Genomic DNA, 20,557 nt, shown 5'->3' on the forward strand with positions numbered 1-20,557 from the left:
CAGAGGCAAATCGCGTTACTTGAGAATGTACACCTGCCCAAGATATCTTCATGGGGGCAGGAGGAGCTAGGGCGGGCAATATCAGAGGAGGAGGTGAGGAGCACAATTAGGCAGATTCCCCCGAACAAGGCTGCGGGCCCTGACGGGTACACGGTCGCCTTCTGTAAAAAGGTATACCACATATTAAGCCCTATCCTGGCACAACTATTCAACTTTTAGGTCAACGGGACAAAGAACATCCATGGAGGATGCGAAAATTACCCTCATGCCCAAGCCTAACAAGGACCCCATGGATTGCACATCATATAGGCCTATCGCCCTCATAAATATAGAGGCCAAAATATTCACCAAAATATTAGCAAAAAGATTGAAGGCCACCTCCCCCCCCCCCCCCCAACCAGTCTGAGCTTGTCCTGGGCAGACAAACGGAAGACAATATTAGAAGAGTGGCACACTTGGTGGGGGAAGGCACAGAAAACATCCACCCTGGCGGTCCTCCTAGCGTTGGATGCCGAGAAGGCTTTTGACCGGGTGGATTGGCCGTTTCTTTTGGGTAATGGAGAAAATGGGTTTGGGGGGTGACTTTCTTAAAATGATTCAAGCAAATTACCAGAACCCGAGGACCCGTCTCTTGGTGAACGGTCCATGTCGCGACCTATAGCCTTGAGCAGAGGAACTAAGCAGGGGTGTCCGCTCTCACCACTTTTGTACACGTTGTATTTGCAGCCCCTTTTACAGGTGATAAGGGAGGAAGGGGAGATTCAGGGCATCATATTCGGGGCCACTCAACAAAGTTACTGCGTTCATCGACGACATGTTACTATCCCTCATTATCCCCAAAGAGGACTTAGAAGCCTGTAGGGACCTATTGGTGACGTTCGGGGAGGTATCGGGGCTGAAGATCAACCAGAATAAGTCTGAACGTCTAAACCCCTCGCTGGGCAGGGAGGAGGCCAGGGAATTGAAAATGGCGTCACCCTTTTGTTGGAGCCGTCATCAATTGATGGCGCCAATAAAGCAGGGAGGTCTAGCGCTTCCCAACTTTCAACTTTTTATGAGGCGACACCACTGAGGGTAATACGCAAATGGTTTTCGCAGAGTGAGGGGAAACACTGGACCCACATGGACAGAGCGGTAGCCCAACATTTGGAAGAGGTCTTACGGCTCCCGTGTCACCTATGGACAAAATATATATACATGAGCACCATCACTAAAGCACTAGCGGATACATGGGACAAAGTGGTAAAAAAGCAGAGGATCACAACATTCCCATCACCGTTTACCCCAATTTTTCACAACAAAGGATTCACACCGGCATTAGAGAAGGGGGCCTTTGATATGATATGATATTTTATTTCTATCGCGCTCGTACACAGGTGTTTCAGAGCATGACCAGGCAAAGGGAGGGGAACAGGGAAGAGAACAAAAACAACAATCTTACTAGGCGCAGTGACATTCAGAACGCGCAAGTGCATGGGGAAGGGGGAGAAATTGGAAAGTGCAGAGCATAAGAGAGGACAAGATAAATAATAAGTAAATAAATACAGTGATCCAAATCAGCGGTACTGCAGCATGTGAGGGCCAAGTGCAAGGTTAGTCAGATAGGGAGTATCTGATCAGTGTAGACAAAGAGTGGAGTGGGGGGCTGTATGGGTACAGATACAGGCCCAAGTACAAGGGGTGGCCAGGGGGCAGTTCAGGAGGGTGGCAGGGTGAGCAGGTACCTGGGCCCAAAGGGCAGAGGGTGGCCAGGTGCAGCACTGCTGAGAGAGAAAGCAGATCAGCAGGAGAGAAGAGGGGCAGAGGCGAAGAGCAAGGTCTTGAGGAGCTTCCGGAACCGTAGATGGTTCTCCTCATGTTTCATGGTGGCAGGTAGGAAGTTCCAGAGGGAGTCCCCCGCAGAAGACGGAGATCTACCACGAGCTCGTTTCTTTGAAAAACAACTGACCCTGAGGGACCTGGAGGTAGAGGAGCGAAGGTCTCTAGAGGGGGGGGCATTGACAGAGGGATAGTTGAAGAGAATTTGGACCCAGGCCCCGGAAAGCCTAGTGGACAATGCAAAGGGTTTTGAATTTAATCCTTGCAACCACAGGGGGGGGTATTTACAGAGGGATAGTTGCAGGGAATTTGGACCCAGGCCCCGGAAAGCCTAGTGGACAATGCAAAGGGTTTTGAATTTAATCCTTGCAACCACAGGGAGCCAATGAAGGGATTTCAGAGCTGGAGAGATACGATCCCAGGGCTTGAGGCCAAGGACAAGTCTCACAGTCCTGTTCTGGATTAGTTGTAAAGGGGGGAATAAGATCAGGGGCGTATTCCAGGATAACAAAGTAAAATCCTTTTCAGAATGCAAACAAGACTTGGGGCTAGGGAAAGGGGAGAGACCGAGATACTACCAGTTGAGACACTGGGTAATGAATGTCAAAATTAGAGCAGCGGCAAAACCCCCCCCACCCCCAAAGTCACCCCTTTTGAGAGGCTAATTTCGAAGCAATACAGGCTACTAGGCAAGGCCTCTGACCAGCAAATATGGCCGTACATGACTAGATGGGACCAGATGATGGGAAAAGAGATCACCGTTATGCTCACCTGGTCTCTGCGGAGGCGTTGGGGCACGGTTGCATCCCTCCCTGAAGTTAGATCACCCCCTTCTGGTTTCGTCCCCTGCGGATCAGCTATAGGCGGCGACAATCGGTGGCCCTGCTCCTGCGTGGATATGGGAAAACGGGACTGCGCTGATAGGTGACTGTGGTATCTCCAAACCCCTTCGACCCAAGGTGCGATTTCTGTGGGCACGTACCAGCCCATAAGGCTCACCTGGTAAGTGTGAATGATGAGCTCTTCATCCTGCTACTTCTGGCAGGGGTGCTGGTTGATGGAATCGAGTTCCTTTACTGATTGCTGAGTAATAGTCCAGTCCAGCTGCGACTAAGTTCCTCTTTCTGCTTTCTCTCAATGTCTTTTCCCTCTTTCTTCTTCCTCTCAATGTCTGATGTTATTGCTCTCAATGTTGTTGTTTTTCACTGAATAACGTTCCCCTCTGTTTTCTTCCAAATAGGTGGAAATGCGGCCTAACAGCTGTGGAGGGGCGGAACGCGACTGCGCGGAAGATGGATGTGACCGCGATGTCCAGCAGCAGGTGAGTGATGGCTTTAGGGAAGGTGCAAGGTTTAATGGCAGCGTGCCCTTAACGTAATGTCTGTTAAGTGTCTAACCTTGTCTTTTGCAGGTGCTGCGAGTTCAGATGTGGTGCTTCGTGCCGCGGTGCCAAGATGATGTTGTCTGCGCTCCGAGATGTTTGCAGGTGAGCCGCGGCGTCAGGAAGAAACATACAGGTGAGAGCAGGATCCTCCAGATGGTAAGTTCTGATGAAGATGGCAGGATCTCTACAGGTAAAATGAATCCCAGGCGACGGTGAGCGTTACGCTGCACGGAGGTGCAGAATTAACACCAAGCGTGTGCCATGAGGTTGGGCTGGCTTTTATAGCTGAGCTCTTAAGGTGACGCCCCCTAGCAAAGTCCTACATGCCACACACTCCTAGAAGTTGCATGTGCAGATGCAGATGGAGACCACATCCGGACTAGTTACACACAAATGAGAGTATTCCTGCCCATAATAAAAGAGTTCCTGTTCCATTCCAAGGGACATGCGTGAACCATGATGCCCCCTGCTCCCTCCACTCGATGGTGCCGCTCCTGTGATCCTGAGCAAGTGGCCATGACAATCACAAGGGAGGATTGGGAAAGGCTCTGGAGAAGGATCCCGGGTGTGGCAAAGCCAGTACAGCTCCAAGAAGCCTGGTACAAATATATATTTGGTTGGCACTACACCCCATCCCGACTACACAGCATCTACCCAGAAGTATCCAAGAAATGCTGGAGGGGATGCAGAGCACATTTGGTGGGAGTGTCCCAAAATAAAACCATTCTGGAAGGAGATCCATCAGGCCAAAGTGCAAGCCTTCGGGGAGGGGGCTGAAGGGAACCCTAAGATCATCCTCTTAGGAATGAGGGGGCGGGAACAGAGGGGAGAAGAGGGGAAGGGATAAGGCAAGAGTGGTGTTAACGCTGGCAGCAATGGCGGTATAGCTCAGAGATGGAAAGGGTCGAACATCCCGACATAGCAGGACTGGCTACGGAACGTATGGAGCTGATGGCGCTAGAATGGGCTTCATATGCCATGAACAATAACCTAGGAACATTTGCAACGGAATGGGGAGAGGCCCTGGCCTTCCTGAAGGGAGACTATAGGATCCAATGGTGCCCACAACGATTAAAACTCCTGGACTTGGACTAACAGCCCTCATGGGGACCACGCCACTCCCAAACAAAGACAGTAAGCTGCCGGCCAGAGAGACGGCAGGGTGGAGGGAGGGGACGGTGAGCAGTGCGGAGGGGGGTGGAGTTTACCATGTTGTAAAACAATGAAGAGATGTTTATTAAAAAAATGAAGACTCCTAATGTTTTGTCAGATTCTGAAACTGTAATGGCATTACCATTTGCCATAATACATTTGTACTGAGGATCTAACCTTTTAAACTTTTGTTCAGTACCTACAACAAGCAACTCGGTCTTTGACGCATTAAGAGCTAGTGAGTTTACCGCCGTCCATATCCGTATGGCTTCAAACACTTTATTTACTCTATTGGCATCTTCACTGTATACCCCAGTTAGTTTAAAAACTATCCGAGTGTCATCGGCATAGTTTTCAAAATGGACACCCAGAGAAACAAGTAAATCACAGAGGTTTTGAGAACATGTTAATTCCTGAGGGACACCATAGATCAAAAGTGTTCTTAATGATTGGGCATTTCCTGTGGCCACTGTGGCCATTCTTGGTCCCAGAAAAGATTTGAACCACCTAGCCGCTAGGGGAGTACATTTCCCAACCTCAATCAATCTATCTACCAGTGGTGCACGGTGGATCAAGTCAAATACTGAGGAGAGGTCCAGCAATAGGAGCAAGACTGCACCACCTTCATCAACAACACCTGCAATATTGGACTTTAAATCTAGGAGGGCAGTCTCCGTCCCATGATTTGTACGAAAACCTGATTGCTTGATTCCCAGGATATCGTTTTGCTCCACAAAATGTTGGTATTGTGTACAAGCAATTTTGTCGATGATCTTTAGAATGAAAGGGACATTCACAATGGGTCTATAGTTCCCTGGGACTGCTGGATCAAGATGATCCTTCTCAATCAATGATGTTATCCAACCCTCCTTTAGGTCTTCTGGAACATACACTCCTTGAAAGGAGTGGTTCACAAAGTGAGCGACCCATGGGGCAAGTATTTTTGCAAAATTCTTGAAATCGTGTAGCCGGTAAAATATCCCCCTTACAAGGGGTGGCTTTCATGCCATGTATAAACTCTGTGACCGTCATTTCAGTTACTTCTCTAAACGAGAAGAACACAGAGTTTACATCAGTTTTAATATTGATACTATCAAAGGAGTATCAACAGGGGGTAACTGGCTAACCTGGTCCCCAATAGCCTGTTGGTGTTGCACTGTTTTTTGAATGACACCATCATGGATGGACTGACACCAATCGTTGTCTTCAAGAATACAAGTCTTAGCTGTCACTCCTTTTAATTCCTGTAGCACAGTAAACAACTCTTGGGTTTCGATTGTGCCTGTTCAACTCTCATATTTACATTATTTTCTTTAGCTTCAAACACTTCCTCTTTGAAAGCTCTTGCTGCCTGCTTAAAACTAAATTCATTCTATTAAACTCACCTGTAGATAGCCTCTGACAATTGAAATAGCTAATGCACTGGAGACTACGGCTATCCCAAACTACACTTCAAGCGAGTTGCTCTCAAAATTCTTTCCACCCTGACTGTCAGGTGATTTGGCCGGCAGAATCACAACAGTTTGAAAAAAGATGCAAGGATGGGTTCATCCATCTGCTGTGGGTCAGGTGTGCACGGCACAACCAGAGAGGCGAGTAGAGTGACTGTCAATAGAGGGGTAATCAGCTCAAGGTCACCAGGCAGTATGGTAGGCAGGAATTCTGAGAAGCAGGGCACAAGTCCCAGGGCCCGCTGGAGGTCAGACAAAAGTGAACTTGTGAAAGTATTAATGTAGCCAAACTGGAATACTGCAACAGTCTCTCTACGTTTCAGACATGTGAAATTAATCTGTAACAAAAACAATGGTTTTGGACCTTAAATACAAGAATCGCATTATCCGGTTTTAACAACGAATGGATGACTCCCAGTTGAGCAGAATATTGAAGGAGGGAGTGCTGGAATAACCGTGACAACTATCTGGCCACCCTCCTCCTTCCATCAAGATCCGTGAGATCAGCTTTACCCCAGAACCTTGGTGCATCCCCTTTGAGAAAGTATAAAAGGATCTAGACTTTTCTCCTCTCGAGGTCTGGGGAAAATTCTCAATTGACCAGAAAATAAGAATCTAAAGGAACTATGCTAGCCTCTGCAGAAACCCTCAAAAAAAGACATGAATGCCTCTCTATGTTGCCCTTGTTCCACCTTCTAGAGACAAGGGAAGGTTAATCCCACTACTGTGGATGGTGGCATTTCTACTATCCCCATTCATTCATTCATTCATTCATTCATTCATTCATTCATTCATTCATTCAATACACCCTGCCTCCCTGTCAGGGAGATTTATCATTTCAGTGCTTCCTCCCCTCTCCTAGTGAGACCCGCAGCATTTTTTGCTCGACTTATGGAACTTTTCTCAAACCTGAATGATTAGAGCTTTTTTCCACTCATTCATTCCTATGGGCTCCCTTTTGGAACTTTATTCTTTGTGTTTTACTGTCCTATGGAGTCTACTTTCCCCCACATCTCTTTTAAGGCATCTGTATTTTACTATTGCAGCACACAACTCCTTCTGGGCAGTGTTGCTGGGGACCCCTTGGGTCCTCCTTTGAGATTCTTTCTTTATCCTTACACCTAAACTATATGGTCTGAGGGATTGGCACACACCACCTTCAGTGGAGTGCCAAAGGGATACCTAGCATCCCCCTTCTCTCTGCGCCTGTGACTTTTATGTCACAGACAATCTACTAGTTATGGCGGGTGGCAGGGGACGTGTTCTAATAGCTATTGTGTCATTTTCTACAGCAGGCTATGTTCATAGCCCCGGTTATCCACAATAGGGGCACCCAAGTATTGACTTGGTGGCTTCTTTCTTTTTCACCATTACTAGCATGGTTGTTCTTTTCAGCCCTGGGAGGGGGGGGGGCTGTGTGAGTGTTTTGCCCTTGGCAGGAACCCTTGGGTGGCCCCGCCTAGGCTCCAGTGTGTCTAGGCAGGCAGGAAGTGGGGGGGGGGGGGGCAGGAGGAATGTTTTCCCCTCCCTTGCCCTTCGTCTGCCTGAATGGAACCAGCTCTGCTGGGGGTCTCTGTCCTGTTTGGACAGCCACCCCCCCCTTTCGGTAAATTGCTGAGAGAGATTGCAGAGGAGTGTGTGGGAAAACTGAATAAAGGTGAGGTTCCAGGGGTGAAAGGCAGGAAACTGAAGTCACCGAAGAAGACGACCAGAGACGCATGCAGACCAGTTGCAATACTTTAATCAGTCTCATCTCCGAGGGGCTGTGCCTCTCCAGAGCTCCAGAACCCCAATACCAGGAGACCTCCGACCCAACTGAAGTGCATAGTCATGGAAAGGCTGAATCCACCCAAGTCTTTGCTGAGCTCCAGGTGAACCTCCAGAGACAATCCAACCTGTCCAAGTGCCCTCAACAGAGTGCAGGAATTCGGGAACCGAAGAAGATTGATCGGGCAAATCGTCTCCTTTGTTGGTGCTACAGAAAGGAGCCAAAACCGCAGAGCGACCAGAGAAGTTGCAGAAATCCGTGCCAGAGGTCCTCCCTCAACACTGCTGCTGAGAGATCCAGTCCATTGTCCTACCTTTCGTCATCAGACCAAGGAATCTGACGCTGGTTCCAGTGCTGCCACATCAAGGAGAAAAGGAATCCGAGGTCAGGTCAAGTGCTGCCACATCAAGGAGAATCCAGCCATGAAGATTTTTTCTAACCACAGGTACTGTCGGGAGAAAGGGTATTGCTTACCTTGATTCGAAAAATAACTCCATATCGTTGGAGTGCATGTAGAGGTGTCCAGGGCAACCCCCCCCCCTTACCTCAGACCCAAGTTCATGCTTGTGTCCCTTTAGCAAGTCTTTTAACAGGGTCTCCAATGTTGGTTGTATCCTCTTGTATCCACCAAAGTTTTGAATGTTCTGCTGCTTGTCAAGACTTTGAGATCTCTCTGAACTGCCTTTAGCTAGGGTTGCGTTTTGGACCTTAAAAGACTTGCTGTCCGAAGAAACAGCCTCTAGAACCTTAAGCCTGGCTAGTGTTACACTAACCAACTATTTTCCTTCCCAAAAGTCACTATATTGTGTGGGTTTGCAGAGTAAATGTATTTACCGTATTTCTTATAAGTTTCGGGGTATTAATGAGAATACGATAGAACTGTCATTACTGTCAAAGGCTGTAACAATTGTCACCGCGAGCAACTACAAACAGTGGCCTTTGAAAAGTATTCTAAAGTGTTTTGGTTGAATGTGCTGAGTATTTAAAAGTTGTTCTTGTTATATATATATATTATAGGAGGGGGTGCCAAAACGTCTTTTTTTCCCCCCATAGACTGAATGAGGGGAAAATGTTGCGCACGTCTACAGCCCAAACCACTGGATGGATTTTCACCAAATTTGCGGCAGGAGCTTGGTCCCAAAAGCATGCTTTTGTACATTTGGTGACAATCCGTCCAGTAGTTCTCTTTAATAACGACCAAAATGTACATCTTGGTCCGCGGACAAGATACCGATTGGCTAATCTATAGCGTCATGCCCGCCGACATGTGGCGCATTCACTGATTGGATGTTGAACGGCGTGACGTGCGTCAGATTCTTTCGCTGCGCCCGCCATCTTTCATTCGTGTTTTGGTGTATGCGACAATGCCGCTAACACATATAAAACACATCATTGCACTTGTTAACCTTACGCAATATTGTTTCGGAAGGTGAGGGTTAATGAGGCTGCAATGGGATGTGGTAGCAGGAAGTCAAAAAGTGGTGTTTTCTTGTCACCAAAGTCATACGGTAAATTGAAAGTTGCTGCTTAATATAGTGTCCACTAAGTACAAGGGAAGATTTAGTGCGTCTGTTACAATGCATTTAAAATAATATTGCAGTCAGAATGGCGTCCTAGAGTTTGAAATCTGAGGCAGCCACCTGCACTGTTTGATGGAAACAGCGGTTGTGCAAGTGTATGGGAGTAGCAGTTCTCATGCATGCATTCAGATATGTTGTTGCAAAGTCAGAATGTATTTTCATTCTGAGTGAAGGTCACTTTGGTTTGCTCTTTTGGTTGCGAGCTCAGTAGGCCCACGCATCTGACTGAACCCATAAGGGTCAATTGTTTAACCTTGAGCGAATGGGAAAATTGAGTAAGAATGCAGGTAGTGCAAGTTTGGAAAAAAATACCATTTGATAAGGTTATGTATTCAAAACGTTTGTAAGACTCATAATATCAACTGAAGAATATTCTTTCCTGCAAGTACATCGCTGTCTGAGTTTAACGAAGACAATGGAGACTGTAAATATCGTGTAAGTTTACTTTTGACGACTCTACACCGGAACGAGTTTTAATGTTTTATTACCAGAACAACCATTTTGGCATTCTATCTGAGGTACTATCTTTCTGTGTAGTTGTCTTTTCTTTTTTTTACTTATGGAGAGTGCAGATTCTCGCCGTTTGAAGGCTATCATTAGGTTCACCCATGTTCAACACTATTATTTCTTTAAAATGTCATGTACGACCACATCCATTTGTGTATCAGTTTCCACGTTCTTTTTGTCTTTTTTGAAATTGTTTGGTAAAGGTTGGGTATTGATACGTATTTTGTGTTACGTTATCCGAACAGCTACATTCTGGCGTACTGTGATTGCCATGGATTCCAGATGCCAAGTGACTGCTTCTTTGCACGCCAGATGCACATACTCGTGACCGGGTGCCTAACCGTCACTGTATTGTGGGACGACCGGCCTGGCCCCATTTGTCCATACGCTGGAGTGGCCATTAGGAGTAACATAACATCCTTTATGGTGGTGTAGGTCGAAGTTCATGGCGACGTCTTGGAAATCAATGTGCGACCGACGCGGTTGTTTTATCGAAAGCGAACACTTTGTGTATGCGAAAAGATCAACGTGTACCTCACGAAAAACATTTTTGATGACGACCAAAGAAACAAAGTAACTATTTGATTGAAAATGGGAATAGTCCGATGGTCTCGGACAGTTCATTCTGAAATTAAAGTACTTTACAAATTCTAAAATGTTAATGTTTTCTTTTAAAAACCAGTTTATTATTTCAAAATGTAACATGCTACCTTGTATGTCGCTGTGTGTTCATTTGCAGGTTCTGCGTTATGGCACGTAGGTGCTTATGGGCTCATTTGGCTACGCTGGAGAGGAAGGTCATCCAAAAAAGTATACAATATCATTAGGGTTGGTTATGTGACGAGTTGTGGGAGTGTTTTCGTATTACACAAGTGTCATAATGTAGTTAAAAAACATAGGGGTATACGTTTATTGACTGAGGGGTAGCCTGCAACCATGGGGAGTGGGAGAATGTCGGGGTCATGGTATAAGGTCATGATCCGCATAATGTGGCTACTGGCCATGACCAGAAGGGAGAAAAGATAGGATTACAGTGGCCATGTCCACCTGGGACTGGCTTTGTGGTAAAGTTGTTTGATATTTGGATACATTTGAAAGGGAGGAAAAAAAGTGCTGGTGGTAATATGTTAACAGTGTTTCCTTTTTGCTTTTTGCAGGCTGCCATGCAAAGCGAAGAGGGGCCATGTATGGAACAACCGCCTTCCCTTTCTATGATGGCCATCTCGGAAAAGGATTTTGTTTTGTAATCCGGGACGCCACAGGCATCCCATGTTAGAACGACAAATCCTCTTTTTTAGTAGCACATGTTACTGCTTTGCAAATCTAGATTGTTAATGGCAAATGTTATTGCGTCTATGTCCTTTACTGAGAAATATAAAGTAGATGGAGTGTATGTGAATTGTTGCTCAATATTTTTAAACTGTGAAAGGTGGTTCTTAAAAAGGAACATTTCATTTGTTTCCGGATGGCTTTTTTTTTTGGGAACCGCAGCTAAGAAGGAAATTTGTGGACAGAAATGAGCAAAGAGGCACCAAACAGTAATATGGATGAAGGGGGGGGGGGGTCAGAAGGTAGGTGGACGGGGAAAAATGTTGTGCGTGTGATTTGTAAGGTAGGGGCAGTGTTTCTCATGCTCCTTCATTACAGCAGTGGTGCTGTTTCTTGGGGAGGAGGGATGGCCTTAGCGCATGTCGTTTTCAGATAACTAGTACTTTTGCTAAAAGTGCGTACTGTGTACTATATTGTTAACGAATAAGTGTTCGAGGTGTGCAAGGGAAATGTTGAAGGTGGAAGTTCCTACATCAGTAAAAAATGTATTTCCACACTGTCCACAAGGCATACATCTTATTGTTAAGTGTGTATGGATTCTCGGATACGTCATTGTGCTGTGCGCCAGCATATGGTCATGTGGCATTCTCCGCAATGTGTGCAATGAAGTCAGATGTTACATTATGGTTATGTGCTACTACTACAAACCGATGAACTTTAGCAAAAAAACTTTGTTAAAGGCATGTTATGGTTAAGTTGCGCTACTAAAAACCTATGAAATTCAGTAAAAAAAAAAAAAAAAAAAACTTTAACGGGGCGTTATTGTTCCAAGTAAAACCGAAAAACCCTTGAAATTCGCCAGTTATGGTAAGCTAAGCGACCATAACTCGCGCTACCACTGTGCACTGCTAAGACTAACACCCAGGGCATCAAAGATGACATCACAAATGTCACTGATGACATCACGTGTGCATTTAGTTTTCATGAAAACTCTGTAGAAGGGATTCTTACTATAATGTTGACCAAAAAGTGTCAAGGATAATTGGAATAAATATCATGAGCTAATTAGTGCATTAAGCAATGCATTGATATAAATAGCATTCTATTATGAAGTTCTATCCAGTATACTAATCTACTCATGCAGAAACATAGGCATTGTGTGCAGTATACATGAGAGGTGCAATATTCATAATTTTGCCATGTTGAATACTGAAATGATAACTACTTTCTTATTAGAGTGTTGCGTACTGTGAAACATGTAACAAATAGCTAATAAAACCCACTCAATAAATTGCATTATTGCAGACAAATCACAAAGAGACAACAACACATACAAATATGAGTATATACAGGGAAATTGAAGTAAGGAAAAAAGCAGAAGTAGTAGCAGAAAGAGTTCATAACCTAACTGATTGTCTTTATGTAGAGAAATGATTGCTCCGTTTCAAAGCTGCTACTTGCCCTATGCATATGTATCACATTATTTCACTTGACCCTAAGGATATTAGTGCGAGTACAATGTGTACAAATATGAGCATATACAGGGAAAGTACAGTAATAAAAAAACAACAGAACGATCAGAAAGTGCTGATAACTCTACTGATTATCTTCATGCACAGAAAAGATTGCTGTCTTTCAAGCCTGTGTCTTCCCCTATGTCTTTCAAGCCTGTGTCTTCCCCTAAGGATAAGCCTACAAATATAGTACCTTTTCAATTTTTAATTCCTGACTGTTCCTGAACAAAATCATGTGGCCTAGATATGCGACTAAAGGAGAAAAGGGGGAGCCAGACATGTGATGTCATCAATGACATTTGTGATGTCATCTTTGATGTCCTGGGTGTTAGTCTTAGCAGTGCACAGTGGTAGCGCGAGTTATGGTTGCTTAGCTTACCATAACTGGTGAATTTCAAGGGTTTTTCGGTTTTACTTGGAACCAGAACGTGCCTTTACAAAGTTTTTTTTACTGAATATATATTATATATTTTACTATACATTTGAGTGTTTCTTTGATGTGGTTTACTAACTGGGTTCAGTGTACTAACCTACAGCTCACATATGCCTCTTAAGATAAGCCTGACTGCTCTGCCACTCTACCACGGTTCCAGCAGTAGTACAGACTGATACCAAGAGTTGGAGATCTACAAACCATTGGGACGGTTTTATGAAGTCCTACCTTCCAGAGGATTTTGGGAAAACTCCCCCAACACTCCCCCATCCCCCAGATAATGTATTTACTGTGCGTCCCCACACCACCAGCAAAAGCGATTTGAGATGGAGTACAGTACAGGCATATGAATGAATGCCCACTGTTTGCTATTCAGACTTATCGAACATGGTGACTTATGGGTTTGCTAATCTGAGATTCTGCTTGATGAACAAGCCGCTTTGAATACATGAGGTTTGTATGCACATGTGAGAAAAGTCTTCTACTTGGTTCTGAAACTACCAGGGCAGTGATTTATCAGGTTAGGAACCTCCCCGGGCCAGTGGATGTTGGGCTTCAAGGAGTTATGTAAAGGGTCCCTTATTCACGTTGCATGTGTGTCTGGTCCATGGCAGGGGACACATGGTCTGTCACCCACCCCCACTGGACAATCAGGGCAAGCCAACCCTAGAGGCTTAAGCCCTGATTGACACTCTTATAAAATAGTTTGCAGGTCAGTGGAAACGCTGTCCCTCCCCAAATGAGAGCCTAAACCTTGCCTCAACCAGAGCCAAACCTCCAATACTAAAAAGTGAGGTTTTCCCTTTAAAAGGAGAACCACTCTGTGTGATCAACGAAGGTAAAAAGTACACTGCTACTCCTGCCAATTCATCTGGCACATCAAAGGAAGTTTGTTTGAAGGTCTGCAGGAACCACAATGAACACTTCCGCCCATGGATACAATGTTTAGAGAATGCCACTTCCCAGATGTGAAGAAATTCATATAGGAAGCAGCATTACAACTATGTTCCCTGGCAATAGAATCTTACGCTGGCAGGCACTAAGCTACCACTGAATCAAACAATATGTGAAGCTTAGCCAGCGTGTTTCCAACTAGTAATTGTCACACTGGAAACACCACAGCGCCAGTCTGCTGCAGGCGCCCCAAGTCTGGTGCAGGGAGCCTCAGGGAAGGCCAGAACATAAACTCTAATACGGCAAACAGGACAGTTATCTCCAGTTCAGAGCAATGTGGTCGAACCCCAGAGCCCAAAGCTGCCCAGGTGCACTAATCATTGCTTAGACCCCCACTGAACACTCCGAGGTGCAGACCCTCGTAGTAAATACTAACCAGTGGTAAGTGGCAGCCTCACGAGGGGAGAGGATCCTGAAGGAGTAGATGGTGAGGAGTGAACAGAAAGAGGTAATCATAAAATAGATTATCGCAGAAGGGGTAACATGGAGGCAAACGAGAGGTGGTGGTACTAAAAGACCAAGGTGGAGGGGCTAACATCTAAAGGCAAAAGGTGGGAGAAAGAAAGAAGGGGAGGTAACAGTAGTGGAGGTGGAGCAATCAGAAACAAGACAGGTCCAGGAGGAGGAGCCAGCAATAGGACCTAGACGTTGAGAGGTGGTGGTGAGGAAGACAGCAGCCCAGAGTAGGGGATGGCACCAGAGACCAGGAGGTGCAGCTATCAGGTGAAGAGAGTGGTACATAGAGGGTAGGTGGAAAGCGAAGAAGGGAAAAGAGCAAGGGTGAAGGAGGCCAGAAAATAGGACAGCAAGCATAGGAATGTTCCAGAGGGCCAGTACAAACCTAGGCAAGACCAGGTGGTGAGAGGGAGAGGGAGGTTATGATCAGAGAGGCGAAGAGGAAGAGTTCTAGGGTACAACCAGCCCACCATCAGGACCCCTCTCTGGTTCTCCCTCCCAATCGCACCCACTAATCTGTCTGCTCACAGACTGGTTCCTCGGAGGTGAAGTAACACACAGGTACTGTACAGACACGGGCATTGGCTCAACGGGGAGAAATGTATTTGAATAAAATAGCTAACAAACAATATTGACATCGGTGTCCCCCTTGATCCCCGGTGTCCTACGTGACAATTCCTGTTGCAATCTGCCATACAAATAAATATGTGGAAAAGAACAGTCATCTGTGACTTAAGAATACGACTGATATTGCCTTTGCTCTGGCTGGTTGCCTCCATGAACTGCAAGAAGTGAGCATTTCTAGCCATTTTCCATTCCCTACCTGAAGATGCATTTAATAAGAAATAATGCCGTTCCGTGATACTGATTTTTATTTATATGTAAACTTTATAATATTTTACAGTACCTCTGATGCATGTACAATATGTATCCGGGAGATCCAGGTAAATAAGCTGGTCAGTGGTAGTTCAATTTCAAATGTTCTCGCCTATACACAAGTGTTTTGAAACACTTGTGTATAGGCGAAGTTATAAATGCCATATCATATCTTGTAGTACTAGTGTACTCCAGAAGGCCAATGCTTTCTGTAGACCTTTTCTAGTACTAGTACGGATGCCATGCTCCATGAGGCCAATGCTTTCTGTAGACCTTTTCTAGTACTAGTACGGATGCCATGCTCCAGGAGGCAAATGCTTTCTGTAGACCTTTTCTAGTACTAATACGGATGCCATGCTCCAGGAGGCCAATGCTTTCTGTAGACCTTTTCTGGTACTAGTACGGATGTCATGCTCCAGGAGGCAAATGCTTTCTGTAGACCTTTTCTAGTACGGATGCCATGCTCCAGGAGGCCAATGCTTCTGTAGACCTTTTCTAGTACTAGTACGGATGCCATGCTCCATAAGGCCAATGCTTTCTGTAGACCTTTTCTAGTACTAGTACGGATGCCATGCTCCAGGAGGCAAATGCTTTCTGTAGACCTTTTCTAGTACTAATACGGATGCCATGCTCCAGGAGGCCAATGCTTTCTGTAGACCTTTTCTGGTACTAGTACGGATGTCATGCTCCAGGAGGCAAATGCTTTCTGTAGACCTTTTCTAGTACGGATGCCATGCTCCAGGAGGCCAATGCTTTCTGTAGACCTTTTCTAGTACGGAAGCCATGCTCCAGGAGGCCAATGCTTTCTGTAGACCTTTTCTAGTACGGATGCCATGCTCCAGGAGGCCAATGCTTTCTGTACACCTTTTCTAGTACTAGTATGGATCCCATGCTCCAGGAGGCCAATGCTTTCTGCAGACCTTTTCTAGTAGGGATGCCATGCTCCAGGAGGCCAATGCTTTCTGCAGACCTTTTCTAGTATAGTACTAGTACAGATGCCATGCTCCAGGAGGCCAATGCTTTCTGCAGACCTTTTCTAGTACTAGTACAGATGCCATGCTCCAGAAGGCCAATGCTTTCTGTAGACCTTTTCTAGTACTAGTACAGATGCCATGGCTCCAGGAGGCAAATGCTTTCTGTAGACCTTTTCTAGTACTAGTACGGATGCCATGCTCCAGGAGGCCAATGCTTTCTGCAGACCTTTTCTAGTACGGATGCCATGCTCCAGGAGGCCAATGCTTTCTGTAGGCCTTTTCTAGTACTAGTACGGATGCCATGTTCCAGGAGGCCAATGCCTTCTGTAGACCTTTTCTAGTACTAGTATGGATGCCATGCTCCAGGAGGCCAATCCTTTCTGTACACCTTTTCTAGTACTAGTACGGATGCCATGCTCCAGAAGGCCAATGCTTTCTGTATACCTTTGGTTTCCGTGTGCTCTCCGCGTTTGGTGCATACACCGGGCCGATCTTAAAAGATAAGCGAGCCGTTCCGATATTCAACACCTGATCGATGGCTCTAGCTTTGAGGCCAATGCAGCAAGCAGCCACATCTGCCTATGAGATGCCTATTGATGCAAGATGGAAACACACTGGAACAGGCTAGAAGGAGCGTCTTATTATTCAAATACTCCATGTTTCAGAGACCAACAGATTTCTTCTACAGATTACAAGATGTAAGAATACTCACCATCTCTATAATGTCTGCAGGAGCATCATCTATATTTTCTATATCAAAATGGTTCATGGGTGCTGTGGCCATTTCTGTTTTGAGCTTCTCATTTGCTTGGGCCATCTGGGGTAGGAAGTCCTGCACTCTGTTTAACACTGAAAGAGAAATGATTCAATCAATCAACACCTCACGACAGGCCTTTATCACGCAATATGGCCCAGACAGAAAGGAGACCACAATAGCCAAGCAGATGCACCTGCAAGGAACACGTGGTCAAAGAGGCTTTAATAAATAGAATTATACCTCACACAATACATTTCTAGCATGTATTTTGAGAAATAAATGCATTTGTTTCTTAATGTCCCAGGAACAATGCATATTTGTGTGCTTAACACTTAAAACAGCAAAAACTAGCACAAAATGAAAAGCTTTTAGATGGCCAAATATATGAAATCTTAAACTATGCAGCGTCACTATATCCGGGCATCAATTAAGATGTGCATCACTGCCAAACTGACAGAAAACTACAGACTTTGTGAAAGGTTGGGGTGTAACACATGTATAATCTTTAGTTTTATTAACATGGTCATCCGCTTTGTATAGCAGGCATCATGAATACAGTGTTGTGCTGGTCTGACTCGTAAATACTTCTTAGCGTACAATCCCCTACTGGGACCTAACAAAAAGGTAAAAAGAAATCCAATTGGGTTTTGCCGCATCAGAAGCACCTTAAATTGAGATTTAAGCATTACTTTTCTGTAATGCTAGTTTAATGGACTTTGGACTAAATTCTAGTTCTAGTTCCAATGAGTCCTCTGAAGAATTCCTTATCTTCGATATATTTCTCCTGCTACAGCAGATCTCGGAATCTTTTCGACAGCAGGGGACCCTATGCAGCATTAACATCTAAGTCCCTCAGGGCTCATAATCATCAAAGGAGGATGGGACGTGGGCCTCTCTAAGAAGCTCACACTGCCCCCCCAGGACATCAGTTCCCTTTTCCTCCTAGCGCTTCTCGGGAACTATCTTCACCCCTCTGAAATGTTCTCATGTATTCAATCAAAAAAGGGAAGAGGAAAAAAAATAATAATAATAATCTACTTTCTTGACAGAATGTCGACACCAAAATCATATGGCTTTAAAAGACATTATGACTGTGACACAAAAAACGACGATAATGGATTTTCATAAAGTGGGTCTCTGGTGTCTCATCAGTGCCAATCATCGGGCAGCCGATTGTGGCTCGTGCCAAAAGAAGACGCCAAAGGCACGAAGGAGAGATGGTCTAAATTAGCCCCCAGGCACTCTACATCCAAGTCGCCCAGCACTAACCCTTCAAAATCAAAGTCGTCTGAAAGTGAGAAGCTCCGAAATGACCAAAAAGTTCCCGGAATGACCCAAAAAGAGAGCTAAGAAACAAAGAAAAAGATCAAAGTTCTCAAAAAAAGGAGAAGGCACAGACACTCCTCTGTGGACTACTAACCTTGTTTAAAGACATATGGTCCCTATGGTTAATAACGATGTAACAAATGTATTAAGTCTCCCGCCAGCAGCCACCCCGCTTGTGGGCACAATAATGGGGGTACAATTACCTATAGCATCACTTGAAACTACATCTCTAATAAGCAAGGCGGCCCACTGGAGAATACCCATTTACTGGGTCACTGCATTAATCCTAATTCTATACTAATGGCCAGGAGAGTTGGCTGGGTGGAAACAATTCCAAAATCGGACTTTTGCATCATGCCAAGTAGCGTCATATGGACTTTGCTCCAAACTTGGTAAATTTTTGTCGAGACTCACAGCTAAGACCGCCCCCTCTCCCCTCTTTTTTTATCCCAAAACAGAGAGTCAAGCAATACCAGATCCACTTGGTCATGTCTCGAACAATGCAGTCCAATCTGGTAGCGATGAGAAAGGTGCTATGAGCAACACGAAAGAGATTCCAAGAATGGGAAATACAGCACTGGAGGATAGATTTCATATTCTAACACCGCTAGAAGAAATAGATGAACTGCCGGATGAACCTGATATATCGAATTCGGAAATTCGAATTCTACCTGTTGTAGTTCCGGTCCCGGATGTCCCTGTCCTGGCTACTAACGAAATACAGACTGATGGTGACAGTAAAATTGTTGAATTGAAACAACGGTCCATAGTTTCATGGAACATAGCAGGTGCTAAAGACAAGTTAAAAGCACAAGAGGTAAAGAGTTTACTGGTTGAATATGACATTATTTTAAATTTACTACAAGAAACATGGGGGGGGGGAATAATTGGTTATTGACTTACCATGTCAGAGCTAAGAAATGGAAAAGAGGAAGATATTATGGGGCCTAGCTACTCTTTCAAGTGTTCATTATGTCCTCAGCGTTGGGTATCGCATATACATTCTCAATATATAACAGCCCCACCTCTGAGAACTCGGTTGATTATAGGGTAATGGCCCCTTGGAGGTCCTTTTCGATTTGGAGGAAGATGCTGTATTGAATATTCCCACCCCCGAAATGCTGGATCCGAGAACTTGTGGGGAAGGCTTAAAATTCTGGCACTGGCTAATGATCAATGAATGGTAGTTTCCTGATTATTTACCAGTGGCCTTGACGTTTAGAGGTCAAGGTGCAGTTCTACTATAGACTATTTTCTGGAGATGACCAACATGTGGGGCAATATTGAGAAATTCCGAATCCACCCTGACTTATTTAGCGATCATTTTGCCCTCGTTCTAGGTGGAATAGGGAGGAACAAGAGAAATCTATATTCAACACCTGTCTGAGATTACATGTAGAGGGTGCACAACAAAGCGGCTGAGACGTAATAAAATGGACAAAACACGAGGTACAAGCCCAAACATTGGGAAAGAAGCAGCCTAGTTTCCAGATCCTGTTAAATGATGGACAACCCAGTGGTGATTGTTCACACATGGATGAAGCTTACGGCTGATATACGTGAAGTATTTGTAGTTTAGAGTGGTACTCAGAATGAGGAGAAGAAAGCGTGATTTGATAAAGATTAAGAGACGCAAGGAAAAATCTGCTGAGTTCATTGAAACAAGTAAACACACCAAAGGGGGAGATTGGAACAGCCAGAACGCAATACAAACGAGCTATCATGAAATGGATAGTAGAACTAGATACAACCGCATGGAATAAGCTGGAGCTGGCAAGTAAGGATACAAATTTTAAACAAATGTTGGGAAGCAGTAAATAATGGCCCAGCATATAGGGAGAATATGACTGGATTACAAACTGATGACCCTGATAATAGCAGGGTGAAAGAAATCCTGAATCTGGGATAGGGGAGATCCGCACAAGATACTCCATGTGAAGACGATGGAAGTTCACTAAGAGTAAATACTGAAGCTCCACTCCCATTTAAGTTTATGGAGGTGACTAAGGCTATCAAGCTATCTAAGCGGGATAGAGAGCACCAGGCACGGATAGGATACCTGTAGATTACTATTAAGATTATACGGAAGAGTGGGGACCCATCCTGACTATATTGATTAATGCAATATATTACTTTCTAAAACCATCCTGGAGGACTGGAGACGTGCAATTATTGTCCCAATATTTAAAAATGGATGAAGAGAAAGACCAGAATCCTATCGGCCGATCTCATTACTAAACACTAGTTGCAAGCTATTTGGTTGATGTCGCCTGAATAATATGGAAGAGTGGGTCACTTCCCAAGCCATATTGGCTCCTATTCAGCTTGGGTTTCGTCC

The 20,557-nt window shown here is 44.9% G+C and overlaps 1 protein-coding gene across 2 annotated transcripts in view; it reads right to left on the reverse strand.

Moving 5' to 3' along the window:
• Positions 1–20,557, reverse strand: part of NOPCHAP1 (NOP protein chaperone 1) — an 85,858-nt gene that overhangs the window by 38,066 nt on the left and 27,235 nt on the right. For both annotated transcript variants that reach the window (XM_069629900.1, XM_069629901.1), the window contains exon 3: positions 16,849–16,985. In XM_069629900.1, the coding sequence (XP_069486001.1) occupies positions 16,849–16,985 (137 nt within the window). The remainder of the gene's footprint in view (positions 1–16,848; positions 16,986–20,557) is intronic.

The sequence above is a fragment of the Ambystoma mexicanum genome, chromosome 12 (assembly GCF_040938575.1).
Source record: "Ambystoma mexicanum isolate Mex_15411 chromosome 12, UKY_AmexF1_1, whole genome shotgun sequence".
Classification (NCBI taxonomy): domain Eukaryota; kingdom Metazoa; phylum Chordata; class Amphibia; order Caudata; family Ambystomatidae; genus Ambystoma; species Ambystoma mexicanum.